The 26129-nt window shown below is 44.1% G+C and overlaps 1 protein-coding gene across 2 annotated transcripts in view; it reads left to right on the top strand.

Annotated features, from left to right (window-relative positions):
- The window catches only part of 5-HT2B (5-hydroxytryptamine receptor 2B), an 823709-nt gene that overhangs the window by 431991 nt on the left and 365589 nt on the right, over window positions 1-26129 (top strand). For both annotated transcript variants that reach the window (XM_071664731.1, XM_071664739.1), the window contains one exon: window positions 8023-9614. In XM_071664731.1, coding sequence (XP_071520832.1) covers window positions 9185-9614 — 430 coding nt within the window. In that variant the 5' untranslated portion in view covers window positions 8023-9184. The remainder of the gene's footprint in view (window positions 1-8022; window positions 9615-26129) is intronic.

Here is a 26129-nt window from a genome sequence, read left to right on the forward strand (position 1 = left end):
GATGGAGAGGCGATGTTGCCAGGGTGATGATGGGGGGAGGTTATGACGTCAGGGTGATGAGGGGGAGGCGACGTTGCCAGGGTGATGATGGGGGAGGCGACGTTGCCAGGGTGATGATAGGGGAGGTTATGACGTCAGGGTGATGAGGGGGAGGCGACGTTGCCAGGGTGATGATGGGGGAGGTTATGACGTCAGGGTGATGATGGGGGAGGTTATGACGTCAGGGTGATGAGGGGGAGGCGACGTTGCCAGGGTGATGATTGGGGAGGTTATGACGTCAGGGTGATGAGGGGGAGGCGACGTTGCCAGGGTGATGATGGAGAGGCGACGTTGCCAGGGTGATGATAGGGGAGGGGAGGTTATGGCGTCAGGGTGATGAGGGGGAGGCGACGTTTCCAGGGTGATGATGGGGAGGCGACGTTTCCAGGGTGATGAGGGGGAGGCGACGTTTCCAGGGTGATGAGGGGGAGGCGACGTTGCCAGGGTGATGATGGAGGGAGGTTATGACGTCAGGGTGATGAGGGGGAGGCGACGTTGCCAGGGTGACGATGGAGAGGCGACGTTGCCAGGGTGATGATAGGGGAGGGGAGGTTATGACGTCAGGGTGATGATGGAGAGGCGACGGTGCCAGGGTGATGATAGGGGAGGCTATGACGTCAGGGTGATGAGGGGGAGGCGACGTTGCCAGGGTGATGATGGAGAGGCGACGTTGCCAGGGTGATGATAGGGGAGGTTATGACGTCAGGGTGATGAGGGGGAGGCGACGTTGCCAGGGTGATGATGGAGAGGCGACGTTGCCAGGGTGATGATAGGGGAGGGGAGGTTATGACGTCAGGTGATGAGGGGGAGGCGACGTTTCCAGGGTGATGAGGGGGAGGCGACGTTGCCAGGGTGATGATGGGGGGAGGTTATGACGTCAGGGTGATGAGGGGGAGGCGACGTTTCCAGGGTGATGATGGAGAGGCGACGTTGCCAGGGTGATGATGGGGGAGGTTATGACGTGAGGGTGATGAGGGGGAGGCGACGTTGCCAGGGTGATGAGGTGGAGGCGACGTTGCCAGGGTGATGATGGGGGGAGGCGACGTTGCCAGGGTGATGAGGGGGAGGCGACGTTGCCAGGGTGATGAGGGAGAAGCGACGTTGCCAGGGTGATGAGGGAGAGGCGACGTTGACAGGGTGATGATAGGGGAGGGGAGGTTATGACGTCAGGGTGATGATGGGGAGGCGACGTTGCCAGGGTGATGATGGGGAGGCGACAGTGCCAGGGTGATGAGGGGGAGGCGACGTTGCCAGGGTGATGTGGAACATACTGGCCGGGATGGGAACACCGCTGGTGTGGTAAGGATGAAGGGGAGGGTATTAGGGTGAGAGATCTGATGTAGATTGGGTGATTGATGATTAGGGTGAGGTGGGAATGGAATTCCCTTTCAATATGGCTGTAGAACAGAAGGGAAAAAACACCGGTGGTGAAAATACATAAGGTGTGTGTGTGTGTGTGTGTGTGTGTGTGTGTGTGTGTGTGTGTGTGTGTGTGTGTGTGCGATGCCACTAGGGTGCAGGTGATGAGAGAAGAGAGGGACATGCGAGATGATGTAAGGATGATGATGCGCTGCCGGAGTAAGAGGAGGAGAAGAGGATAGAGGAAGACGTTCTTCGAGGATGGAGGAGACTGAAGCACGGCTGATGCTAGGGTGAAGATGACGTATAATTGATGCTAAGGTGAAGATGAAGTGCAAGTGATGCTAGGGTGAAGATGACGTATATTTGATGCTAAGGTGAAGATGAAGTGCAAGTGATGCTAAGGTGAAGATGACGTATAATTGATGCTAAGGTGAAGATAAAGTGCAAGTGATGCTAGGGTGAAGATGACGTATAATTGATGCTAAGGTGAAGATGAAGTGCAAGTGATGCTAGGGTGAAGATGACGTATATTTGATGCTAAGGTGAAGATGAAGTGCAAGTGATGCTAAGGTGAAGATGACGTATAATTGATGCTAAGGTGAAGATAAAGTGCAAGTGATGCTAGGGTGAAGATGACGTATATTTGATGCTAAGGTGAAGATGAAGTGCAAGTGATGCTAGGGTGAAGATAAAGTACAGGTGATGTTAGGATGAACGTGAATTACACAGGAAGAAGAAGAAGAAGAAGAAGAGGAAGAAGAAGGGGAGCAGGAGGAGCAGATGATGGTAGAGTGAAGAAATAAGTGCTGGCGATCTAGGGTGAAGTTGAACTACAAATGATGTTAGGATGAAGATGAATACAGATAATGCTAGGTGTGAAGATGAACTGTATATGTGATGATGGGCTACAATGTAAAAAAAAAAAAAATATGTTAGGATTATGACAGTGTAGATGATGATGGTGATGATGATGATGGTGTGGTGTTGTGGTAGTGATGATAGTTGTTGTGGTAGTGATGGTGGTCAGGTGGTTATGGTAGTGATGGTGGTGGCTGTGGTAGTGGTTGTGGTGGTAGTTGTAGTGGTTGTGGTTGTGGTGGTAGTGGTTGTGGTGGTAGTGGTTGTAGTGGTAGTGGTGGTGGTGGTAGTTCTGGTAGTGATGGTGGTGGTAGTTGTGTTAGTGATGGTTGTGGTAGTGGTTGTGGTGGTAGGTAGAGGCGCCGTGGGTGATGATGATTGCGGGCGGAGATGATCACTCAGGTTGGGTTGCCAGGTTCCTCTGGCGGGTTTATTTGTTGACTTCCGGTTAATCTCTGGGGCAGGAGCAAACACCTGTCCTTCCACACCTGCCCCTCCAACCTGCCCTCCCTCCCTCCTCCCTCCCTCCCTCCATCACCCGTCAACACCTGCTCTTGTGAGTGGTCATCTCCCCCTCAACCACCACAGGATCATATCAGACTACCAACACGGTTTTCCGCTATAGAAGATCCTGCCTGATGAATTTGCTGGAATCTTTTAACGTTATATATCAAGAATTGGGACGAAAAAGTACCAATTGATGTAGTATATTTAGATTTCCAAAAAGCTTTCGATGAAATACCTCACCAAGAGACTTTTACGGTTACCAGAACAAATGGAATAAAACTTAAAAGCTAAAAGATGTAGTACAGACGTGGGGAAAAAGCTTCTTTTCCTATAGGTGTGTTGAACACTGGAATAAGTTACCGTCAGACGTAGTGAATGCTAAGATTATAAATACCTTTAAAAGTCGTTTAGAGAAAATCACTTAAATTCTGGTATACTCTGAGGAAAACGCCAGAAATAAACGTATAAACGACAGCGGTAACGGGGACACTAGAAGACTAATGTGCAGCACCGGGGAGTCAGTGATACCTTAAAAAAACTGCTGAGCGGAATCAAATTTTCTTGTCAAGTTGCACTTTTCCTTTTCTTCTTTTTTACGAGGCAAACCAGTCGTGGGCCAATCAGGCCTCCTGTGGTGTGTCTCATGTAAACCATCACCCGCATCTTTTTCCCACAAGGTGACTAGAACATCAAGGCTGTCCAGGAAATAGGGTAGAAATGATGACGAAATGCAATACCGGTAGACATGGTCTACCTACGTAGAGTGGCGCACCTACGGAAATATTCAAAAGAAAACTGGATTTATGGTAGAAGGTCAGATCCTGATGATCCTTGGACTAATGATTACTGTGTCCTGCAGGATGTGTGGAGGCTGAGAGAACGAGTACATCATCCAGCATGCAAGATATGCGGTGAGTGCTACGCGTTAGCCCCGCCGATCTGACAGATTCTCATTGTAGGTAATCGTAGGTAGGTAGGAGAGTAAGTAGGAAGGGAGGTAGGTAGGTAGGTAAATGTGTACGTAAGTAAACACGTAGGTATGTAACTAGGTGGGTAGGTATGTAGGTAACTAGGTAGGTAGGTAAGGTATAGGTACATAAGTAGGTAGACAGGTAGATTGGTTGGTAGGTAAGTAGGTCGGTTCTCACCTTTGACTAACATCAGAGGTGATGATTTACAGTACGCAGGTGTTCACGTTGGAATAACAAACACATGAAAGTTTATTTTGTAATATATGACATACGTCTTGGTGTTCGGTCGACATACACACACACACACACACACACACACACACACACACACACACACACACACACACACACACACGAGCGTTTCAATAATGTAAAAAGAAAACGTAAAAGGGGGAAAGATACCAGGGCAATACTGTAGAGGTAATGTGGACTATTTTGCAGGCAGTCAGCATCTGAAAGGCATGCGAAAGCAAGGAATGAGTCCAGCTGGATAACGAAGGAGGAACAGGGGGTGACCTGAGAGACGAATATTGTCGAAAAAGGCAAGGGATAATCCAAAATTTTCCCTTAAATTCATCAGGAGTAAATTGCCAGTTAAATTGCTGCTAATCAGACGAGAGGTATTCAAAGACGAGCGTAGATGATGATGTAGAACTGAATAATGTATTCAGAAGTTTTTTTTCACAGTGGTGGACATCATAGCACCAGGGAGAGGGATAGGATGGGAAAGAGGTTATGAATAACACTGAAATATATCTAAAAGACATACATGAATCAGAAAGGGTCTTGATCTATGTCTTGATGAAGACTCTCACTATGTGTTGAGGAAGTGTGCAGATATACCTGACCAGCCACGTGAAATGTAGTTCAAGATGTTGCTGAAGGAAGGTAAAGTGCCAAGGGTGTGCAAGAGGGCAAACGTCATACCTGTGTTTTAAGAAAGACAAGCGAGAAGTTGACCTGAATTGCTTAAAAGTCTTTGAGGAGTTTCATCAATGGAAATAAACCAATATTCATAAATGAGAAACCACCTAAGTGAGACAAAATACGGATGCAATGAATGAAACTCATATTTAAGAAGTCTCTAAGCCTTCTACAAGAGAGAGCTTCCTTTTAGAAAAAAAAGACTTTGAGTTGATTGTGTGGCTTTGGACTGTCACGAGTCAAAAGACGTGCTACAAAACAGGGAGATAAAGATGATCGATCTTTGGGTAGGAATCAAGGGGTTTCTCCTTCGTTGGATGGAAATGAATTACCGTAGTAGAAGGGGACAGAGGACGCCTGTCAGAGGAGCCTTCTCGAAATGAGCTGAGGTTCACTAACAGCGTGCCGCAGGGTTTAGTGCTGAGACCATTACTCTTCATATATATAAATAACGTGTCAGAGGGATTGCATTCGTAACCGAATATATAATTTCGGATGAGGATAGACTCCTTAGGGAAGTAAAGAGTGAGGAGGGTTGCACCGGCTCATGAGGGAAGTAAAGAGTGAGGAGGGTTGCACCGGCTCATGAGGGAATTAAAGAGTGAGGAGGGTTGCACCGGCTCATGAGGGAAGTAAAGAGTGAGGAGGGATGCATCGGCTCATGAGGGAAGTAAAGAGTGAGGAGGGTTGCATCGGCTCATGAGGGAAGTAAAGAGTGAGGAGGGTTGCATCGGCTCATGAGGGAAGTAAAGAGTGAGGAGGGATGCATCGGCTCATGAGGGAAGTAAAGAGTGAGGAGGGTTGCATCGGCTCATGAGGGAAGTAAAGAGTGAGGAGGGTTGCACCGGCTCATGAGGGAAGTAAAGAGTGAGGAGGGTTGCACCGGCTCATGAGGGAAGTAAAGAGGGAGGTGGGTTGCATCGGCTCATGAGGGAAGTAAAGAGGGAGGTGGGTTGCACTGGCTCACCTATAAAGGGACCTGGACTAAAGTTGGCCTCGTACATGGTTGATGAAATTACCATAGGAAAGAGGACGGTGTACAGTTGCAGGGAAGTGCAGTCTCCCCTGGAGTGAGAAATGCTTAAACGAGACTGAATTTATGATAGTACAGTCTCGCCAAAGGTGTGTTTCATTTGCAGTGCAGCTTCGAGCAAGTGGAGTCCGGTAACACCGACGTGTATATGTAAATGATTTTTTTTTTCTATACTTGATCGGCCGTTTCTCGAGTTATCAAGATAGCGCCATGGAACATACGAAGAAAGACTCATCCACTCACACACACACACACACACACACACACACACACACACACACACACACACACACAAAACTTCCTGTTATATTTTTTTCTTCTAATCTCCCTTGATGATGTGATTATTACACGAAAGTGCACTTGGGAACTTATCGTGTTTCATTTCTCCGTGGACTCATAGGAATATATATATATATATATATATATATATATATATATATATATATATATATATATATATATATATATTATATATATATATATATATATATATAGTATTCTTTATGTGTGTTGTGTGTGTGTGTCAGTTTAATAATAACCCACTCATAATCATATCTTAAAACTCATCCAGACGTGGCGATGTCTGCGGATAAATGAACCAGAAGCATCTTCATATACGTCGCCAAGTTTAAATGTATTTTATATAAGACAGGTTTGTACTTGGGTGGTTTTTAAAATGAATCAGAACGTATGACCTTTTCATTCTTCATTTTACCTGCGGCTTTCATGACATTCTACTTCACATTACACATTTCCAGAGTTGATAGATTTTTACGTGTTTTTCTTTTTACATTATGTATTCTGTTTATGTAATCTCTGATGACGATGTGTGTAATACCCAAACTCCTTTTCTCTTGTCAAAAACAACTATCCATCCAGCTCGAGTCCCATCTCTCTCTCTCTCTCTCTCCTTTCCTTTACACATCGCGTCTGTCTATCTATCCCTTTTTATGGCGACCATCCTCCATCTATCCGGCATCCTCTCATTCTTCCTCCGTCGTGGAGCGGTGTCCATGGACCCGCTATTTCCTTCCCGAAGAAACATTTAATGGAATTTCATGGTTCAAATTCATTTGAAAAAAAAAAAAAAATGGTCTCTGGAAAAGAATTGGTCACAGGTTCTTTGTGTTTTCACTTGGGTTTAGCGTTGGAGTATTTCTTTTCCAGTCTTGTATGTGGGTGTTTTTGTGTAGGATATATGTATATATATATATATATATATATATATATATATATATATATATATATATATCCTACCTTACTGCTTTCTAAAACCTCCTGGTCATTCCATTTTACAGGTGATTGGGCTATAGTATCTTCCGCTGTGAAAACAGTTTTGAAGTCGTGAAGTCGGTATTCATTTTCTAACATTTCCCTACGTCATTCTTTCACCCCCTCATTCTTCTTCACCCCATCATTGTAAATTTCACAGAACCTTTCAACACAACAGATATACTACCCACGCTAGTGTATTTGAAGGTAAGAAGATCTAGCAATGGTGGTATAACAGCCTCTCTCTCATCTTTCAGTGTTAACCGAGAGGTTGGTACGCGAAAATTTACCTCTATACCCTCTAAAGACTTACGTCTTCATGACTCCCTCTCATCATTAGGATCCAAATCTCCACGTGGAGTCTGCTGTATAACTGGAATGCTTCATTATCAACACTTGATTCATCTCTGAGAAGTGCGTGTTTTGCTGCTCTCACGCTCCATCCTCCTTGTTCCTTCACTATTGTAACTGTATGCTGGTTATGGATTGATATAATCATTAGGAGGATTTTATAGTATTCACGCCACTGTGCACTTCTCTCCTGCCCTTCACGTTCTATATCGCCTGAGTGGGTCATCTGCCACGATTTCCATAAACTTATGGTTCTCTCTCGTCAGCAAGGCCAATCCTCTCCCTGCTTTGCCTTGTCTTTCGCTTCTCACTATCATTTACCCTTATGTGCAGGACAGGAGAGCTCTTATCTCTTTAGTCTTTGTTGTCACTGCTACAACACTCCTCTGTGTGTGTGTGTGTGTGTGTGCGTGTGTGTGTGTGTGTGTGTGTGTGTGTGTGTGTGTGTGTGTGTGTGTACATGTAAGGCTCTGTATATGAGTTTGTTTATGTTTGTGTGTATCTGTGGGTTTGTGTTTTCATATATATATATATATATATATATATATATATATATATATATATATATATATATATATATATATATATATATCAATTATGCATCAATTCATTTAAGTTGGATGAACTATGAAAATGCACAAGAGTAACACTTTTCTCCTAAACGATCGCTTCAAATTTCATATCTTATTGTTTCTTCTTCTCCAGGTGCGTGATCGGGAAGTATGACACGTCCCCCAGCCAAGACTGTGACCTCTGACCTTGAACATTAGAAGTGGAAGTGACACATCTGCCCTTGTAAAGATATTTATGAACCTCTGTGGAAAAATGCCAAGTGAACTTTCTTCCCAAGGCTTGTGGTGACCAGATACTACTACCACCACTCATCACATGAAATTTCGCACCTGTGTGATAACTCTTTGAGTGTTCTGTGAGATTAACTACCGCAGTATTCCGAACAGTAACTTGTCATAAGTACAGTGTTGTTAGCCACAGTCTGTCTGAAGTGGTATCATTATGCATATATCTCTCCTGCTGTTATTCGAGCCATAAGAGCCACATATGAACCGTTATATGACCTATATGTCTATGTGATCTTGAGCCAGAAGTAGCTGTACGAATTACCTTTATTAAGTGTATGTGTGAGTTACATTGGAAAAACCCAGAAACGATCTATGTATTACTTATAATCATGGGTCATCGTCATTATCATGTTTATATAAACACATATGAACCAGATGTTGTTATTACCCTCGACGTGGTCGAACCTCAGTGCGACCCGTAATGCTCCTGTCTCACCCGGGGTGGATATCTCTCCCTACCCCCAGGTCCTTAAAGATCTTCGCGTCTTCATGGCCGCCACTCACCATAGTGTGATGTGCTAGCACGACCTGGGCATCGGGTGGAAGAACGTGCTTATCCTTCTCCCGACGGAGACCCCTGACTGGTGGCACAAGGAGAAGCGATCTTTTCGTAAAAGACGAAACCCTTAAAGAAAATGATAATGTCATTAGCAAAGACGTTCTCGAGTGTTTTCTTTTCATGATAACAGTACTGAAGGTATAGTTACCAGAGCTATACGTAACTTGCTGTAACATGACTGGAAATGCAATCATCACAGTGGAGTGAGTGACCCCGATCGAATCATAGTGCACGATAGATACGGCTGACGAGAAAGAGTGAGTGTGTGTGTGTGTTTTAAAACACACACACACACACACACACACACACCCCGAGGTCGTCCGAGTGCGGTGCGTCGCCTCTGTGGCACCGTCGGGGTCGTGTTACTACGTCCGGCGGGACGTCGTCGTGTTCAGAGTGCCAGGGTGTCGCACCTGTCTTACACCTGAGGCCAGAGCCAGCGTGACCCATGCCCGCCTTTGGGGACTTCGGCCTCGCCACCGCCACCACCACCGCCACCTCCTCCTTCTTCTCCTCCTCCTCCTCCTCCTCCTCCTCTCTGGACTACAGAGAGTTCGTCCATGTCATCAGCCTGTCGACGCTTGGCTACCCCGGCAACCTAACTTATGGGAGGGAGAACGAGACGTCGGCGGCCACATGGGAGGAGGAGGAGGTTGGCGTCGGTGGCGGTGGGCCGCCCCCCGCGGCCAACTGGTGGGGGCTGGTGGCCCTCCTGGTGGTCCTCCTGACGCTCTTCGGCAACATCCTCCTCATCCTGGCCATCTCCTGGGACCGCCGCCTGCAGAACATGACCAACTACTTCCTGCTCTCCCTCGCCGTCACGGACCTCATGGTGGCCTCCCTGGTCATGCCCCTCTCCATCGTCGTCCTCATACTAGGTAAGTGACGCTCATGTCTCCTCCCTCCCTCCCTCTGTTGAGACCATGACCCTGCGCCAGTGTTCTTGTGCCATCCCCCCCCAGGTAAGTACCCGTTACTGCCTTAGCTATGGTGTTCATCACAGGTTCATCAAGGGTTATTAGGGAGGTTAATTGGTAGTCGTTGTCCCAGGTCAGTGGTGTTACCGAACTCGGTCATGGTCATCATCCTTGGGTAGGGTTACTCCGTCGTCATGGTCGTCATCCTCAGGTAAAGTGTCATCACTGACTCAGTCATTGTTGTCATACCACGTCAGTGTCATTAGTCAGTCCGTCATGGTCATCATCCTAGGTAATTACCGACTTGGCCACGGTCGTCATCCTGGTGGGGCAGTGTCGGTAATGACTCAAGTCGTGGTCATCATCCTTGGTCAGTGTCATTACTGACTCAGCCATAGTCATCATTCTTAGGTCCGTGTCATTAATGACTCACCCGTGGCCATCATCCTGGTCATGATTGTTAGATGAGCATCATCATCATCGCCACCTGGGAGATAACTACACCAAGTGGTATAAATTCACACAATCCTCTCGTTCTCTCGCACCGTGACCGATACGCCCATTATTACTTCATTATGATCCCCTTACCAACCACTAAGACTTTCAAGCCTCTCCGTCGAAGCGGTAAGGCAGGAAACCCTATGACCTGACTCACAATCATCCGTCTTATTGTCTTCAGTATGGACCTGAAACCATCGTTAACGTTGTCAGTATGTTCGCTCGTTGCCCCCAGACCATAGTAAACCTTAGGTGTCATTATTTCGTGATGTCAGCCCACAGTCGTGCATCCATTGTGCTCAGGAAATTCGTATATTAGTTCTTGACGTCCATAATGCTCGGGAAATACGTCCTTTAGCTCATGACGTCCATAATGCTAAAGGAAGTTACGCCTTTTAGCTTCTGACGTCCTTGATACTCGGGTATGACTCGTCCAGTAGCATTTGACAGCCATTATGATCAAGAAATACGTCCATTCGTTCCTGATATCCGTTATTCCTAGGGAATACGTCTTTGATTTTGACTTCCATTACGCTCGGGAAATACGTACTTTAATGCTTGAAGTCTATTATGCTCTGGAAAATACGTCCTATAGTTCTTGATGTCCATTAGGCTCGTGAAAAATACTTTCTTTAGGTCATGACATCAGTTATGTTCGGGAAATATATCCATTTGTTCTCGACGTCCATTATGCTTGGGAAATACTGCTACGTGGGACTCTCACCAACTACGTGCAACCAGCAGTGCAAAGAAGTGGGACTTGCCATTGTTACAATCGTTACCAATCATCTAACTGCTCCTGCTCAATATCAGCTTTTCCCCAAGACCACTAATTGTCCTTCTGGTGGGGGATACCCCCGGTGTATTAACTTACAGAAAACAGACTGTGATTCTCTCTCTCTCTCTCTCTCTCTCTCTCTCTCTCTCTCTCTCTCTCTCTCTCTCTCTCTCATCCCTGGCTGTCCTCTCGCTCATTCTGTGTCTGCTTTAACCTCCTTCTCCTCTTTGTTCTCTCTTTTTCCCTCATTCCACTCAGGTTTCTGGTCTCCCGGTAGAAAAACTTAATCAAAACACTTTCCCTAGCTCATTAATTAAGTCAACAGGTGACTTGTTTATTTTTTCAGAAAGTTTTAATTTGACTTGGAAATGGATCTTCAAACTTTGCTCAGATGGTGAGGTACTCAGAGAGGTGTCGTTAATGGTGGAGTGGGATCAGGTGTTTGCCGGACGCTCTGTATTCTTCAGGAAAAGTTCCTGGAGAAGGAGAATGCTCCTCGTTATCCTTGAGTCCATTTCATTATGTCTGTAAAAGAAAAAAGGAGGGGGAGGGGGGAGAGACTACATATTCTATATGTATTCGGCTTGTGGTTGTGAAGCCGTGGGTATCTCTTCTGACTGTTGAAGGAAGGAGTTGAGGAACATTTAGTATTATCAGGGACAATCAGTGTATGCTAAATGGTTCGGATATATGGAGAGGATGAGCTTCTTCGCCTGCTGCAGGCAGTAACGGGGGAAGGTAGACTAAGATGGCGATGGAGGGACGGAATGAAGCGAAGAAGGCTTTGGGGTATCGGGGTTTGAATATTCGAGAGGGAAAGAGAATGGGATAGGATGAAATAGATTAATAGTACATGGGGGTTGACGTGCTGCCATTGGACTGAACCATGGAGTAGCCTGCGAGGATGTGGAAGATAGACACTGGTTTTCTTCCATTATAGGTGACAGCTCAAGAGCGAGTGTGTACAAATGAGGCCATTCATTGCTCGTCTCTTAAATGCAAGTGCGTGTTACTAATTAATTCAATTTCACTGTGATGCACGCGTAAAAAGCAAAGAAAAAAAATGAATCGAGAACGTAATTGATTTTTATAAATGAAATCATAGTGATAAATTTACAAAATCTTTATTCCATATCATACAAACTGCGTCAAAATGAATGACCATGCGGTACATGAGCGTTGAATTTATTTCATTGTTTACCTTAAGATTTTCCCCAACTTGTTTCCCAAAACCAAAAATATAATGAAACTATCAGTTTGTTTCAACGAAAAGCTTCAATTCGAATGTTGTAGATCATGAAATTCTCGTTCGACCGATAAGTGAGGATGAACACCGGATAAAAATGGTGAAACTCAAGCGAAACGCGAAATGATTTGTTCATAGAATAATGAACCAGCTTCATATCTACCCTCCCAGACTTGTTCACAAAATATCATTCCTTTGAGAACGTTGCAAGTAAACGCTGCGAGGTTTACATATTCATAAGATTTTTTTATATAACTCTACACAATGTACCACTTTAGTCTAAATTCTAGAATCTAATTTTTGCGTACTGATCTGAGGTTTGTTCCCGGGGGTTCAGATGTTCCTCTTCAGTGCACTTCTGAAGGTTTGTGTCTCGCCTCTGCTTCGCTGATCTCGCCCTGTGTCAAGAGTTTCAGATATCGTATCTCTGAAAGAGTTCTAGCGAGGAACCTCTGTCTAAAGGCTACTGTGGTTCAAGGCTGCACTACTTCCAGTAACAGGGAAATGTAGACTCCTTTGGAACGCGAAGTTCTTCCATACAGACATTCTCGCCAAGGGTGTCTGTCCACTCATATCAGTGAGCAGGCAAAGTCCGGTCACACCCATATATATATATATATATATATATATATATATATATATATATATATATATATATATATATATATATATTTATATACACTCATCTGAGAATTCATCTGATGCAAATACACAGGTACACACACAGGCGGGGTTATACATACACAGCACATAATCAATAAGATGCACATATACCGAAGTACTCACACAGGTGGGTGCACAGTTAGTGGAATACAAACGCACACATATACACACAAGTTCGGGTATATATATATATATATATATATATATATATATATATATATATATATATATATATATATATATATATATATATATATAAGTATATACAGTATGGTATACATATACAGAGGTACATCCACAGCCAGATACACATATACACAAGTATACACACGGTAACATGAATAAATACACAGTAGGTTACCTGCTTTCAGAAATACACAATAAGATACATATGGAGGTAAAGAATCAGGTATACATACGCACAGGTACACAATTTGTGACACACACACACACACACACACGCACACACACTAGTGGACCAAGTTGAGCCATGAGTAAGTAAGTGTGGCCTCCACAGGAATAAGAAACGAGGACCATGAGAATAAAGCTTCCTCCTCGTATGCTCAAAGAGGTCATTGAATATACACACATTCCCTCTGTGGCCTTACCTCTTCTCTTTCCTTCTCTTATTTTGTCTCTTTCACTTCTTTACTCACTCTGTCTGTTAGTAAAATTGTCTCTTTGTCTCTCTGTCTGTCTGTCTGTCTGTCCGTTAGTCTCACTGTTTCAATACGTATGTTCCTCCGTCACAGCAAACTCCCTTCCACTGTCATGGGACTCTTGTGGCTACTTTGACTCCTGCGAGCACGACGGTACTAGCCTCAGGTGCGACGGTACGAACCTTGAGCACGACGGTACTAGCCTCAGGTGCGACGGTACGAACCTTGAGCACGACGGTACAAGCCTTATGTGCGACGGTATGACCCTTGAGCGCGACGGTACAAGCCTCAAGTGCGACAGTACAAGCCTCAGGTGCGACAGTACAAGCCTCAGGTGCGACAGTACAAGCCTCAGGTGCGACAGTACAAGCCTCAGGTGCGACGGTCTGACCCTCGAGCACGACGGTACGATCCCTGAGTTATGCTGGACTGGTCAGGTCGTGCCTCTTTGCTTAAGGGATTAATGATCATATGTTCATATTCTTCAGCAAGACGTTCACAGTCTTGGTGATCGATTACTCAGTCTTGGTTCACGGGAGGGAGTTATGCTCGTAGACTTGAGGCAGGAGGTTTACAACACTAAGAATCAGCTGCAACTCAATGATTCAGGTGTTGCGTATTTTCGGAGGCTCCTCGACGTGTGTACACGTGTCTTTCTGTGAGAAAAATATCAACGCAGGCAGTGTGGAGTATGCCTGTCCTCCTTTCGTGAGTACGTCATTCATTTTTCCATGTATTTTTGAGTGTCTTGAGTATCCGAAGATATAGTCTTGAGTTAGAGACAATTGCATTCGAATAATCTTGGTTAGATATTATAGGAGTGACTTCCATGCAGACTGAATGTTTCCAGGGTGTCCTATATTGGCCAGTGACAGAGGAACCAGGCGCGTGGTGTCTTGCTGTTTGGTAAAGCTAATCTTCATCCCGTACCGAAATAAAAAAAATGGTGGTTGATAATATTGACTCAGTATTTGTGGATAGAACAGATAGGGTTCGTATGAATATAACAGCAGTATTTGTTTACAGCAGACTTCACACCCACAGAGGAAGAAGATAGATTCATTGACCAGTTGGAGGAGACATATACAAAACACCCTTCGATCATAGACGGCATTTCTGAAAATATCAAAGTGGAGAGACTCATACTTCTAGCAGGTGTGGGCAGAGGCTCTGTCTAAACATGTTTGACCGCGTCCTCCTGATGCTGCTCGATCGACTGGTGACGTGAATAGATCAGGTTCAGTTCTCGCTGCCAACGAGAAGTTCATCAGTCATGTCGTGGTTGGAGGAACGTCGGTGTACAGTGATCTCTGAGAAATCACTTTTGAGGTGGCTTTCAATACGGCAATTGTGAAGCATTACTGAAATATACACATTATCAAATACGACAGTTGTATAAAAATTACTGAAGGTTACAGATTAGCAAGATCTTCGCAGTGCTCTTGATGAGATAGGCTGGGATGATACTGTGGATTAAAAACAAAGTGGACGTAGTGTGGATATGTTTGAGTAAGACATCCAGTGTAGAAGAGGTGACATACGTTGCCATCACATAGCAGACGGTCACTTTCCACGTATAAGAGTGTCTTCTCAAAGAATAAAGTCGTTAAGAAACTAAAAAGGAAAGAAGCAACGATGGTGGATAAATCTGTATACACAAAGAAACGAATCATATGTCAAAAGAGTGTATAGTGTAATGAAATGAAGAGTCATCACTCATTCTATTGGTCCATCACTCTAGAAAAAGGAATACTTTCTTCAATACTTTATGGTCATGGCGGAGATCTTTGATGATCTCCCCCCCTCCATATTTGCCACTGAAGACACCACCTATCGTGTTCCAGATCAACTTCCATTGACAGTGGAAGGAACCATTTTCCAACATACTGACATAGAAGAATTAGAGGTAAGATGCCGGTACGCACGGAGCAAGAGTAAGATACACTGGTAGTGCCTCGTATAACTGTTGCCCCACAACACGGGAGGAAGGAGGTCAGATATGAGGTAGTCAAGCCACTTGATTACGCATTTCGTTACATCACTTACTGGAGGAGGAGCTCCAGGGAATAAGGAACTTCCTAGGGTAATAATAACGATATTAAAGAGTAATGAATTTATCTCTATCATTTATTGCCAAATGATTGTAGCTGGCAAACTTGTGGATGCAGTAATTCGAGAGAAGAATGTAAATCATTAAGACGAAATTGTTTTCAGCTGGCCAAACGCACTTGACATCTTCACTGATGTCATCAACATATCTGATGGAAGTATGAAGCGGCTGATGTCTTACGATTTACAGATAACCAAAGACTACTTGTAAAAAAGTAAATCACTTGGTGTAGAAGATGGGGATGTATTGCGACAGTTATAATTGGTTGTGTGGCTGTAAATATAAGATGGTTTATAGGGATAATGACCATAAAGTGGTTTGTAAGTGTAAGTCTCGTAAGTTGGTTTGTAAGTATAGTGCTCGTAAAATGGTTTATAAGTATAATAACGGTAAGATGGTTTGTAAGTATAATGCTCGTAGAATGGTTTATAATTATAATGCTCGTAGAATGGTTTATAAGTATAATGCTCGTAAGATGGTTTGTAAGTATAATGCTCGTAGAATGGTTTATAAGTATAATGCTCGTAAGATGGTTTGTAAGTATAATGCTCGTAGAATGGTTTATAAGTATAATGCTCGTAAGATGGTTTGTAAGTATAATGCTCGTAGAATGGTTTATAAGTATAATAACTGTAAAATGGTTTGAAAATATAATGTCTATAAGATAGTTTATAAGTATAATATCTGGAAGGTGGTTTATAAGTGTAATGTGAGATGATTTATAAGTATAATGTCTGTAAGGTGGTTTATAAGTATAATGTCTGTAAGGTGGTTTATAAGTATAATGTCTGTAAGGTGGTTTATAAGTATGTCTGTAAGGTGGTTTATAAGTATAATGTCTGTAAGGTGGTTTATAAGTATAATGTCTGTAAGGTGGTTTATAAGTATAATGTCTGTAAGGTGGTTTATAAGTATAATGTCTGTAAGGTGGTTTATAAGTATAATGTCTGTAAGGTGGTTTATAAGTATAATGTATGTGAGATGGTTTACAAGTATTTTTAAACCAATAAAAAAAAAAACTTATGCCTTTTCATAATTCCTAAGATTTTCAATTAACTAAAATTACGCAGGAATTCATGAAATACGAGATGTTTGTAAGGAAATTTATATAATTCATAAGAGTTCAATAAATGACGAAATTTGAACAGACTGAAATGGTTTGTGGGTACTTATAGCATCATTGATATTAAACCACTTACTTGTTAAACTACGTATTACCCATGTTTAACTAAAACGGGTATAGTAAGTTGAACGTGGGTTCAGAAACCCGTAGAGTTTGATAGCTTTCTGAAGAGGGTTTGAGCAAGTGGTTCAGTTTTTTCTCTTTTTTTTTTACTTTTCTGTCAACTAAGAGATCTGTTCTTTCCTTCCCGAGGAACGTGTTATCTTATATAGTCCAGTATGACTGTGGAGATGCTGTGATCTGTGGTTATCATACATATGTGCACGTCATGATTTTCATACCACACACACACACACACACACACACACACACACACCCTGAACCGGGCGTGGCAGACGTCGTGTATCAACTCAGCTGGCGGGTGTGGTGGCTTGTGGCTGGCGGGGCCGGCGGTAAGCAGGTAAGTAAGTGCTCATCCTCGCTGCTGCGGCAGACGTGAGAAGTCGTCACTGTGTGAAGGAGGGAGGCAGGCAGGGAGGCAGGGAGACGCGGTGCTGAAAAACTCCTCCAAAACTCTCCCGCCAATTAGGAACGAGACTCATTTTAACTTTTAACAAGCAATCATTAGCGCTCTCTCTCTCTCTCTCTCTCTCTCTCTCTCTCTCTCTCTCTCTCCTGAAAGCAATGCATGATTCACGAGGGAATTTTCGGCTTATGTGTTTTTCTTTTTTTGTCTCTTTTGGTTTGCTCGGATGTTGTTCACACGTCGACCGTGATGGTATTCTGGACGGCGCTCAGCGTATCCGTCGAGATCTAATATTCGCCAGATATTATCCTCAATATTCGCCAGATATTATCCTCAATATCCCTCGTTGTAAATCGTAGATGGAGCGCTCGTGCTCCATCATCCCTCCCCGTTGTATGGCACCCACCGCGGGAGCATTGAGCATTAAGAAAGAGAGTTCGACTTTTTGTGTGCTAACTTCTTAACGACTCTGGGAGGCAGTTGAGGCGAATTGGTAAGAGAGAAATGATAAAAGGATTTGAAAAAAAGGAAAAAACCTCGCTGGCGATATATAATGCGACTATAGCAGATCCCTGGGGGGGTGTGGAGGAACGGGACGGAGAGTGCGTATGTACGCGTATTTGTTGGAGAGAGAGAGAGAGAGAGAGAGAGAGAGAGAGAGAGAGAGAGAGAGAGAGACCACAGAGTGCCCTCCGACAGCCTTGAACACCGCACTTCCCCTTGACCCTCTGCAACCGAATGCAAATCCGAGACATTTTGAACGAGTCCCCCCTTCGCCTGCATCTGAAGTCGGTAATTGGCCAAGATATGAAAGGCGCCCCTGACGTACCTACTACCCCCATCCCCCCACTTTCACCCCCCCTCACGAGATGCAGGGTCCTTATTTCCTCCGCTCCACCGCTCGAGGGGGAAGACGGCTTGTTCTGCGTCCTCGTCAGAGAGGGACGGAGGAGCGATCACAGACGCTGCCCTGAGGAGGACTTCTCCTCCCCGTACAGAGATCGTAAGGTAAAGACGACACACCGTAACGTCTGCATACGAGGCTTCCCCTCGGCAACCAGTCGCAGCCCCTTGTCCTTCATCCACCTGTCGCTGAGGATACTCTCTTGTGGGTCCTTCTGATCGTTGGAACTCCCTCATTGTGGAGAGGATTGTAAGAGCATTGCTCCGAGCCGGCCCATGTGTGAGGGTGGGGTGGGTGGTTGTACAGATGGTAAATGAGCTATCCATTATTTCCTACCGTAAAGCAAAAGTAGAGAGAATAGAAAAGAAATTAATGATGCCTCTTTTATGTAGAGTGAACTGTATGCCTACTGTGTGAATATTTAATGTATGTACCTTCTATGTGGAAATGAGCCATGTAGAGTGAACTGTATGCCTATTATGCGAATGTTTAGTATGTAACTTCTATGTGGAAATGAGCCATGTACCTCTGTGGATGTGAAGTATGTACCTTGCCTATGGATATGAGGTATATATATATATATGTATATACCATCTGCATGTATATACTATATGCATGCTAAGTATATACCTTCAGTGGGGATATGAGCAATGGAGCTGTTATGTACAGGTGAACTATGTAATTACTCTAGCTTGCGTGGGCATTATACAACGTCAAGGGGTAAAAATGCTAATTCGCGGCGTGTCAGGATTTCACAGCGTAAGTCGTGTGATCACGTGAGTTTATCGTAAGCAGTCACACAAATTAGCGCATCATGGATAATAACTGTAATCAAACAATTTGCTTCCGCTGGGCGTTCGACCCCACAGGACAACACGGTGATTGTGTAATCATTGTAGTTGTAGTGCTGTATCGGTGATTATTTTCATATATAAATACACAATCATGATAATTCGTTTATTGTGGACGAGGCATTTGCATATCCATGTTGTTTTCAATAGTACAGTATTTATAAATTCAGCCGACGTGGATGATTGATAATATGTAATTAATATATAATTACCTTTTTGTAATTACCGATCATTATAATCATGGATGCACAGACGTGTAGAAGAGTTTGATGACTGTGATAAATGTGGCGGAGATAATTACAGTATGGAAAATTGTAATCAAGAACAGAAAGGGTTAATCATAAGAGTGTGAGGCAGTGAGTGTAATTAAGTGCAATTAAGTGATCACCCACAGGACGATCTTCATTCTCGTATGTTAGGTGGCCCTGGGCGGGTGTGTGTGTGTGTGTGTGTGTGTGTTAGTGAGGCAGCCAACTGGACTTCATCACCGACTGGTTGCGTCAGCTGGGAACCCCCTTTTGAAGAGGAGGGTTGTTAAAGAGATGTTTGGAGAGCTGACGGAGAGCTGACGTAATACTGCCGGAGGAGGGCTGACGAAAGGTTTGGCGTAAAGCTGACGTAACACTGACGGAGGAAGGCTGGCGGAGAGCTCAGGTAGGGTTTGGCGTAGAGCTGACGCAGCACTGACGGAAGGAGGGCTGACGGAGAGCTCACGTAGGGTTTGGCGTAGAACTGACGTAACACTGATGGAGGGGGGCTGACGGAAGGCTCACAGAGTGCTGACGTAGGGTTAGAGGAGTGACGTAGAGTTGACAAGAGGGCTGACGTACGGTTGACAGTGGAATGACTCTAGGGTGACGGACAGCTGACGTATAGGGTTGACGGGGAAGGAACATCACTGGTGTGACGGAGTGCTGACAGGGGACTGACGGAAGATTGACGGAACATAATCTGAAGGTCCGTCAGTTATAATGATCCAACTTACTGTCACTTTTGTGTACATGTTGTCAGTCACTGAGACGATCCAGGTCGTTAACGAAGGTAAAATCATCAGCTGATTGGCCAGTTACGACCAGAGAGAACAAGGAGGAGGTGAAAGTTCACGAACACAAGAACAAGTTCCATCATTATATCTATGTGTCGTTCTTAAGGCGTTGAAGGCCACATCCCGCAGGGCTTCTCAACCTTATGAACGACATGTCTCCCGTTTTTTGTTTCCTCGTTGACGTCTGTAAAAATGCCTTTACTCACACACACACACACACACACACACACACACACACACACACACACACACACACACGCAGAGGAGTAAAGACATTGTTCACATATGCAAGGTTAAGAGATGGGGGGTAACATGAATGTAAAACTCTCTCTCTCCGTAACACACAGATGGTAATTCCAATTAGTAAATCACACATGAGTATGTTTACAGATGATGCGAAGACGCCAGGGTCCCATATTAGGAGAACACAGAAGGAGGCAAATTGTCTGCTGGCAAATGCTAGAATAACTTTCAAGTGTATGGATAAGAAACTATTTAGCATGTTGCTCATATCCTACAAAAAGCCAGACCTACAATATGGTCCCTGCGTTAGGTCACCGCACCTAAAGAAGCATAAAGAGCTTATAGAGAAGGTCCACAGGAGGGCGAATAAGAGAGATGAAGCTATAGGAAAAGGTTATACGACATAAGATTTCACACCTGGAAACAGACAACGTTAAGGGATGACCCAGTGCATAAACTTTTAAGTTTTTAAACCAGACTGATGAAGAAAGTAGTGAACAATTCTTTGAAAGATACGGTGACAGAAGAACCAAAGGACGTCATGTGAAATTATGCACGAAACATTATTGTAAAAAAAAAACAGTGAAAAAGTACTTTTATTAAGAGTGGTGGATGAATGGGATAAACTGAACGAGATGATATGTAGTAGATGAGGGTAACACATAGAAACTTGAAAAGCTGTTGGATAGAAGAGAAAGTTCGAGAGATGAGACCCCACGAGCGTATAACTCCCTCCCTGCACAGTACAATGTAAACAGGTAGCTTCACGTGTGATTCACCTCGAGCAAAGGTAGGTAGGGTGGTGAGGATGGTAGACCAAGCATGTAAGATATCTGTGATCGAGACTCCCCAATTTTTTGTATCCAAAGAGCTGGATTTTCCGAGAGATATGTCAAGGGCAAAAATGGATTCCTTTTATATTTCATATAAGATCACATTAATATATTTAAGAAAATATTTTCTTGGCCAAAAAGAAAATTTCCTAAAATCATAATTCCTAAGAATGAAATTTACATGAAATGATCTGACTTGTGACCCCGGCAGTTTATCTAACAAAAATGAATTCATTCGAATCTTCTCACATTTTCATCCTTACCTTCCAGATTTGTTCCTCGGGAGAAATGTTCTAACCGCTTAACTTACAACAACCACTTTCCCTTTTTTTTTTGTCTCTCAAGGGTTACAAACACAGTGTGAGAGTTGTACGTGATGATAGATTTATCCTGAACACCTGATGGTGGTGTGTGAAGGTATTATCCCGGCTGGTGAATGGAACAGCTTGATGCTGACGGCCTTAATGACCCTGGCAGTTCATAGGCATGTGGGGGGCTGAAACAGGGTGATCTCAGCACTTGAGGGTTTGAAACAGGGTAATCTCAGCACTTGAGCGCCTGAAGCAGGGTAATCTCAGCACTGGAGTGCCTGAAACAGGGTAATTTCAGCACTTGAGGGCCTGAAGCAGGGTGATAGCAGCACTTGAGGGCCTGAAGCAGGGTGATAGCAGCACTGGAGTGCCTGAAGCAGGGTAATTTCAGCACTTGAGGGCCTGAAGCAGGGTGACAGCAGCACATGAGGGCCTGAAGCAGGGTAATCTCAGCACTGAAAAGCCTGAAGCAGGGTAGTCTCAGCACTTGACGGCCTGAAGCAGGGTAGTCTCAGCACTTGAGGGCCTGAAGCAGGGTAATCTCAGTACGTGGTAACCAGGGCACTGAGGCGGAGGGGGAAGGGTTGGGGGGGGGGTCTTTTCATCTGGCCCTGACAACTCATTACGCATCTTTATCGGGTAACGGCAGCGGCTCTCTCTCTCTCTCTCTCTCTCTCTCTCTCTCTCTCTCTCTCTCTCTCTCTCTCTCTCTCTCTCTCTCTCTCTCTCTCTCTCTCTCTCAGCATTATAATCCTGAGTAGTGTGAAGGCCGAACCTTTTCACTTGGCCTTGGATCTGTGTTATCGATGTAACTCAATATTTCTCACTCGTGTCTTCCCTTTTGTTACTCACACACGCGTTTGTGTGTGTGTGTGTGTGTGTGTGTGTGTGTGTGTGTGTGTGTGTGTGTATGTGTGTGTGTGTGTATTAATAACAATGATAATAATAATAATATAATAATCGTAATGATAATAATGATTATGAAATATTGATCATAAAAATTTTTGATAATAACATTAACTTTGATAACTTGCTCAGGCAACTGCAGGAAAAGGCTGACATTAAAGAGAATTTGCCTACAGAGGGAAACCAGCGTGTAATGAAAATGGGGTTTTTACGAACATCGTATTTACAGAAACACAAGGGCGGACGTGTGTACGTAATCTAATCATTAATGATGATGGTGGTTGGGTCTCGTCCCAGTACGTTGCGGCTCTTGCCGTTGCTGAAGTGCAACTTGGGGATGGACGCAGATGACGGTGGCGGGACGATGCTGGAGCTCTTACCTCGAAGTGTTGGACGAAGTCCAGGTGATGATTGGAGAGTCGGTAAGGGTCAGTGTGTTGAACCCCTCTTGATGTGGTGGTGTAGTAAGAGGGATTGAGGTCCATCTTGCATGGTCTTTGGAGGATCTTTCTGATGGTGTTGTGGGTGAGGAGGGAGACTAGACACGGAGAAGAATAGGTGAGTTTAGCAAAAGAACCTAAAATTAAGTCGTGTAGAGGTTCTTATATTTAGGTGTGGGGGTGTGCAAGTGACTTGGGTCGACGAAGAATGGAGAGATGAACGCTGGAAATTTTGATAGTTGTAGCGACGTGTTCCTCCAAACAGCCTTACTCTGTTGTCTGTAATGACAGCGAGAAGCTTGACGGACTACGGTGGAAGGTGGGACACGACTGGGATGCGAAGCTAATGTTCAGAACCACCGTGGTCTTGGATTGGCTAGTAGTGACGTGGTTGGCGGTTGGCCAGTTTGGGAGGTTATTTTGGGGGAGAGGAGAATGGTTGTACTGTGGTAATTCTCCCTCAAGTTCTGGTGACATTCACGATTTATATGCATGTTTGGCAACCTGCATCGTATTCGACATTTTCCCTTGGATAAACCAGTCCTCTAGTATCTCCAACACATCTTCCAAACGCTTCACCGTGGCTTCTCCAACATTTCAACCTCCTTCCACTCGAGATTCATTATTCGCATGCGATCACCACCATCTGTCCTCCGGGCCTCAGTGATCCCAGTTGGTAGTCACTTTCTCCGCCTCTCCTGAATGCGTCTCTCTCTCTCTCTCTCTTCGTGACCTGGCTCATCAAAATTTTCTCCCCCCGTGAGTTCCCTCGATGGTCCCAATTGCTGGAGTTTACTGATGCTTGCGTCAGGCGGCCTGAGCCCAAGTTGTGTATTGCGGCCGATGTCATCACTTCTGTGACTCCCCCAGCGATGGCTTTAAGGACCAGTGCACTACTGGTGTTACTAGGTGACAATACTGCTACTACTTCTACTGCTATTACGACTACAACTACTACTACTGCTGGTAGTAGTAGTAGTAGTACAAATGCTACTACTAAGACAGCTTCTTTTATAATTATTACATCCAAAAAATATACCGACTGACTGCTGCTACTATTTAAGTTACTACCAAGACTACTACTACTACTACTACTACTACTACTACTACTACTACTACTACTACTACTTCCACCACTACCACCACCACCACTTTTACCTATCCTCTCGTATCTGTTTCTCAGTGTAATAGGAACATGACACCTTCACGCGAGTTCTGTTGTAATGTAGTTCAGTTCCTGAGCCTCAAGGGCGAAAGCAGATACCACACAGGAGTCGAGATGGTCCTGATGGAAGTGTGACATTCTTTCGTTTCCCCCACCTGACCACCCCGCAGGGAGGTGGCATGGCATATTGGCTTACCTCTGTCTTGTCTGGACGTCTGTGAGTAACTCTTTATCTTGTGGACATTATACCTCAAGACGGGATGGTTGGTTATAGACCAAAGTTGTACCATAGATACTACAAGTAAACGTTTTACTCTCAAGCACGTTTTCAAGATCAAAGGTCAAGGTCTTGTGACCTTAAAAGCTAATGGATGTTTTTTTTTTTTTTGCGTCATATCTCATGACTGGGTGATTAAATGTGGACCAAACTTGTACCACAGAACCTCCTTACAAGGTTTAACTTATAGGAAAAATTTTGAGGTCGGAGTTACATGTCAAGGTCACAAGGTCAAGTGTAGTGAGTACACAGTATCTGAGAACTGGCTTGATAGATGTGGCGTAGAAGTCACAGATGGTACATAGTGAGTTCTAAATCTTATCACGTCTAAATATTTGGGTCAAAAGTCAAGGTTGCAAGGTCATGTGTATTGCTGTTGTTTTACAGTGGCAAAAATATTTGTCCTGTGGAACAGACTGGAAGGCAAAGAAGAAGGATGAGTAGAAGATTTTCATTATAATGAGGACGTAAAAAGTAGGGTGGAGGCGACGTAAACCATGAACGATTTTTTCTAATATTCCTAAGAGATGCCTTGAGGTATTTGATGCCTTGAAGGACGAATATTGACCTAACTCTTACCACAAATACTACACTCAAACCTGTATATCTTCTGGAGATGAGAGGCGACAAAGGCGAAGGTTAGAAGGCGAAAACCACATGAGAAGAATACTAAACATTTTACAAGTGCCTTCAACGTGTCTTTGCTCAGTGAGTCCATTTTTGGAACTTAAAACTCGGGATACTGCAAGAGCTGAGGATCCACTATTTAAAGGATGAAGCTAGTCTGTCATGGATCACTGTGATGACTTGATATAAGAATTTATAGTTAGCTTTGATCGTCACATCCATCATACTGATGGCTTATGCAAATCACTTTTTAGTTTTCCTCATTTTTTTCCCCTTAATGCCCTCGTAGACTACCCCACATTTCAGAGCCTTGTAGGGTGGATGTAGCCGCCACTGCACCATAGGTCTTCCCTAGTATGGTGATCAGATGATGATCTACGGGCTGGGAATCCTGTGACCAACCTAGCCTGTGTAAGCTAGAGCTTACTTTGCATTTTTTTTTCCTCTTCCTTTGGAAACAAAGAGACATGACATGAGAGTTTTCTGCCGAGGCAAAATTTCTGCTTCCGATGGCACTGCTCCTGCTGCTACTGCTGCTGCTGGCACTGCTCCTGCTGCTACTGCTGCTGCTGGCACTGCTCCTGCTGCTACTGCTCCTGCTGGCACTGCTCCTGCTGTTATTACTAGCTCAGCTGTTTCCTCTACCACTGTTGTTACTGCTATTACTTCTGCTGCAATTATTACCATCATTACCTCTGCCTCTATTACCATCATTACTATTGTTCGTGTTACAACCATTGTCATCACTACTGCTGCTGCTGTTACAACTACTAATTATGCCACTACTCTGTGGCATAATTAGTAGTTATGTGACTTATGTGACTGATACTACAGCTACAACTATCACTGCTGTTGATACTTCCACTACTGCTACTACTACTACTACTACTCTACTACCACTACTTCTACTGTACCCCTACTGGTATGAATCAATCCTACTGAAACTCGCTTTCATTCTTGTGGTACATTTGTGATGGAGTATTTTTGACATACTGTGTGGTCGTTGTTTATATTTTTTGAGAGGATTATTTAGGTTCTATGCCTATCCACACCCAGGGTCATTAATAATGCCAACGTCAGGTTATAACCACCAGTCGAGAGGCTCGGAACACCTTCTTCAGGTGTTCAAAGATAATTTCAGAGGCATTCACACTCTCATTGCATATACGGACCTGGTTCATAAAGGACTATAAAAGACCTTCACAATTTTTTTTTCTCATTGTTTCATTACTGTGGGGAGGACTAGCGAACTGGGAATAAAGCTACGAAGA

This window comes from Panulirus ornatus, chromosome 1 (genome assembly GCF_036320965.1).
Source record: "Panulirus ornatus isolate Po-2019 chromosome 1, ASM3632096v1, whole genome shotgun sequence".
NCBI classification, from domain to species: Eukaryota; Metazoa; Arthropoda; class Malacostraca; order Decapoda; family Palinuridae; genus Panulirus; species Panulirus ornatus.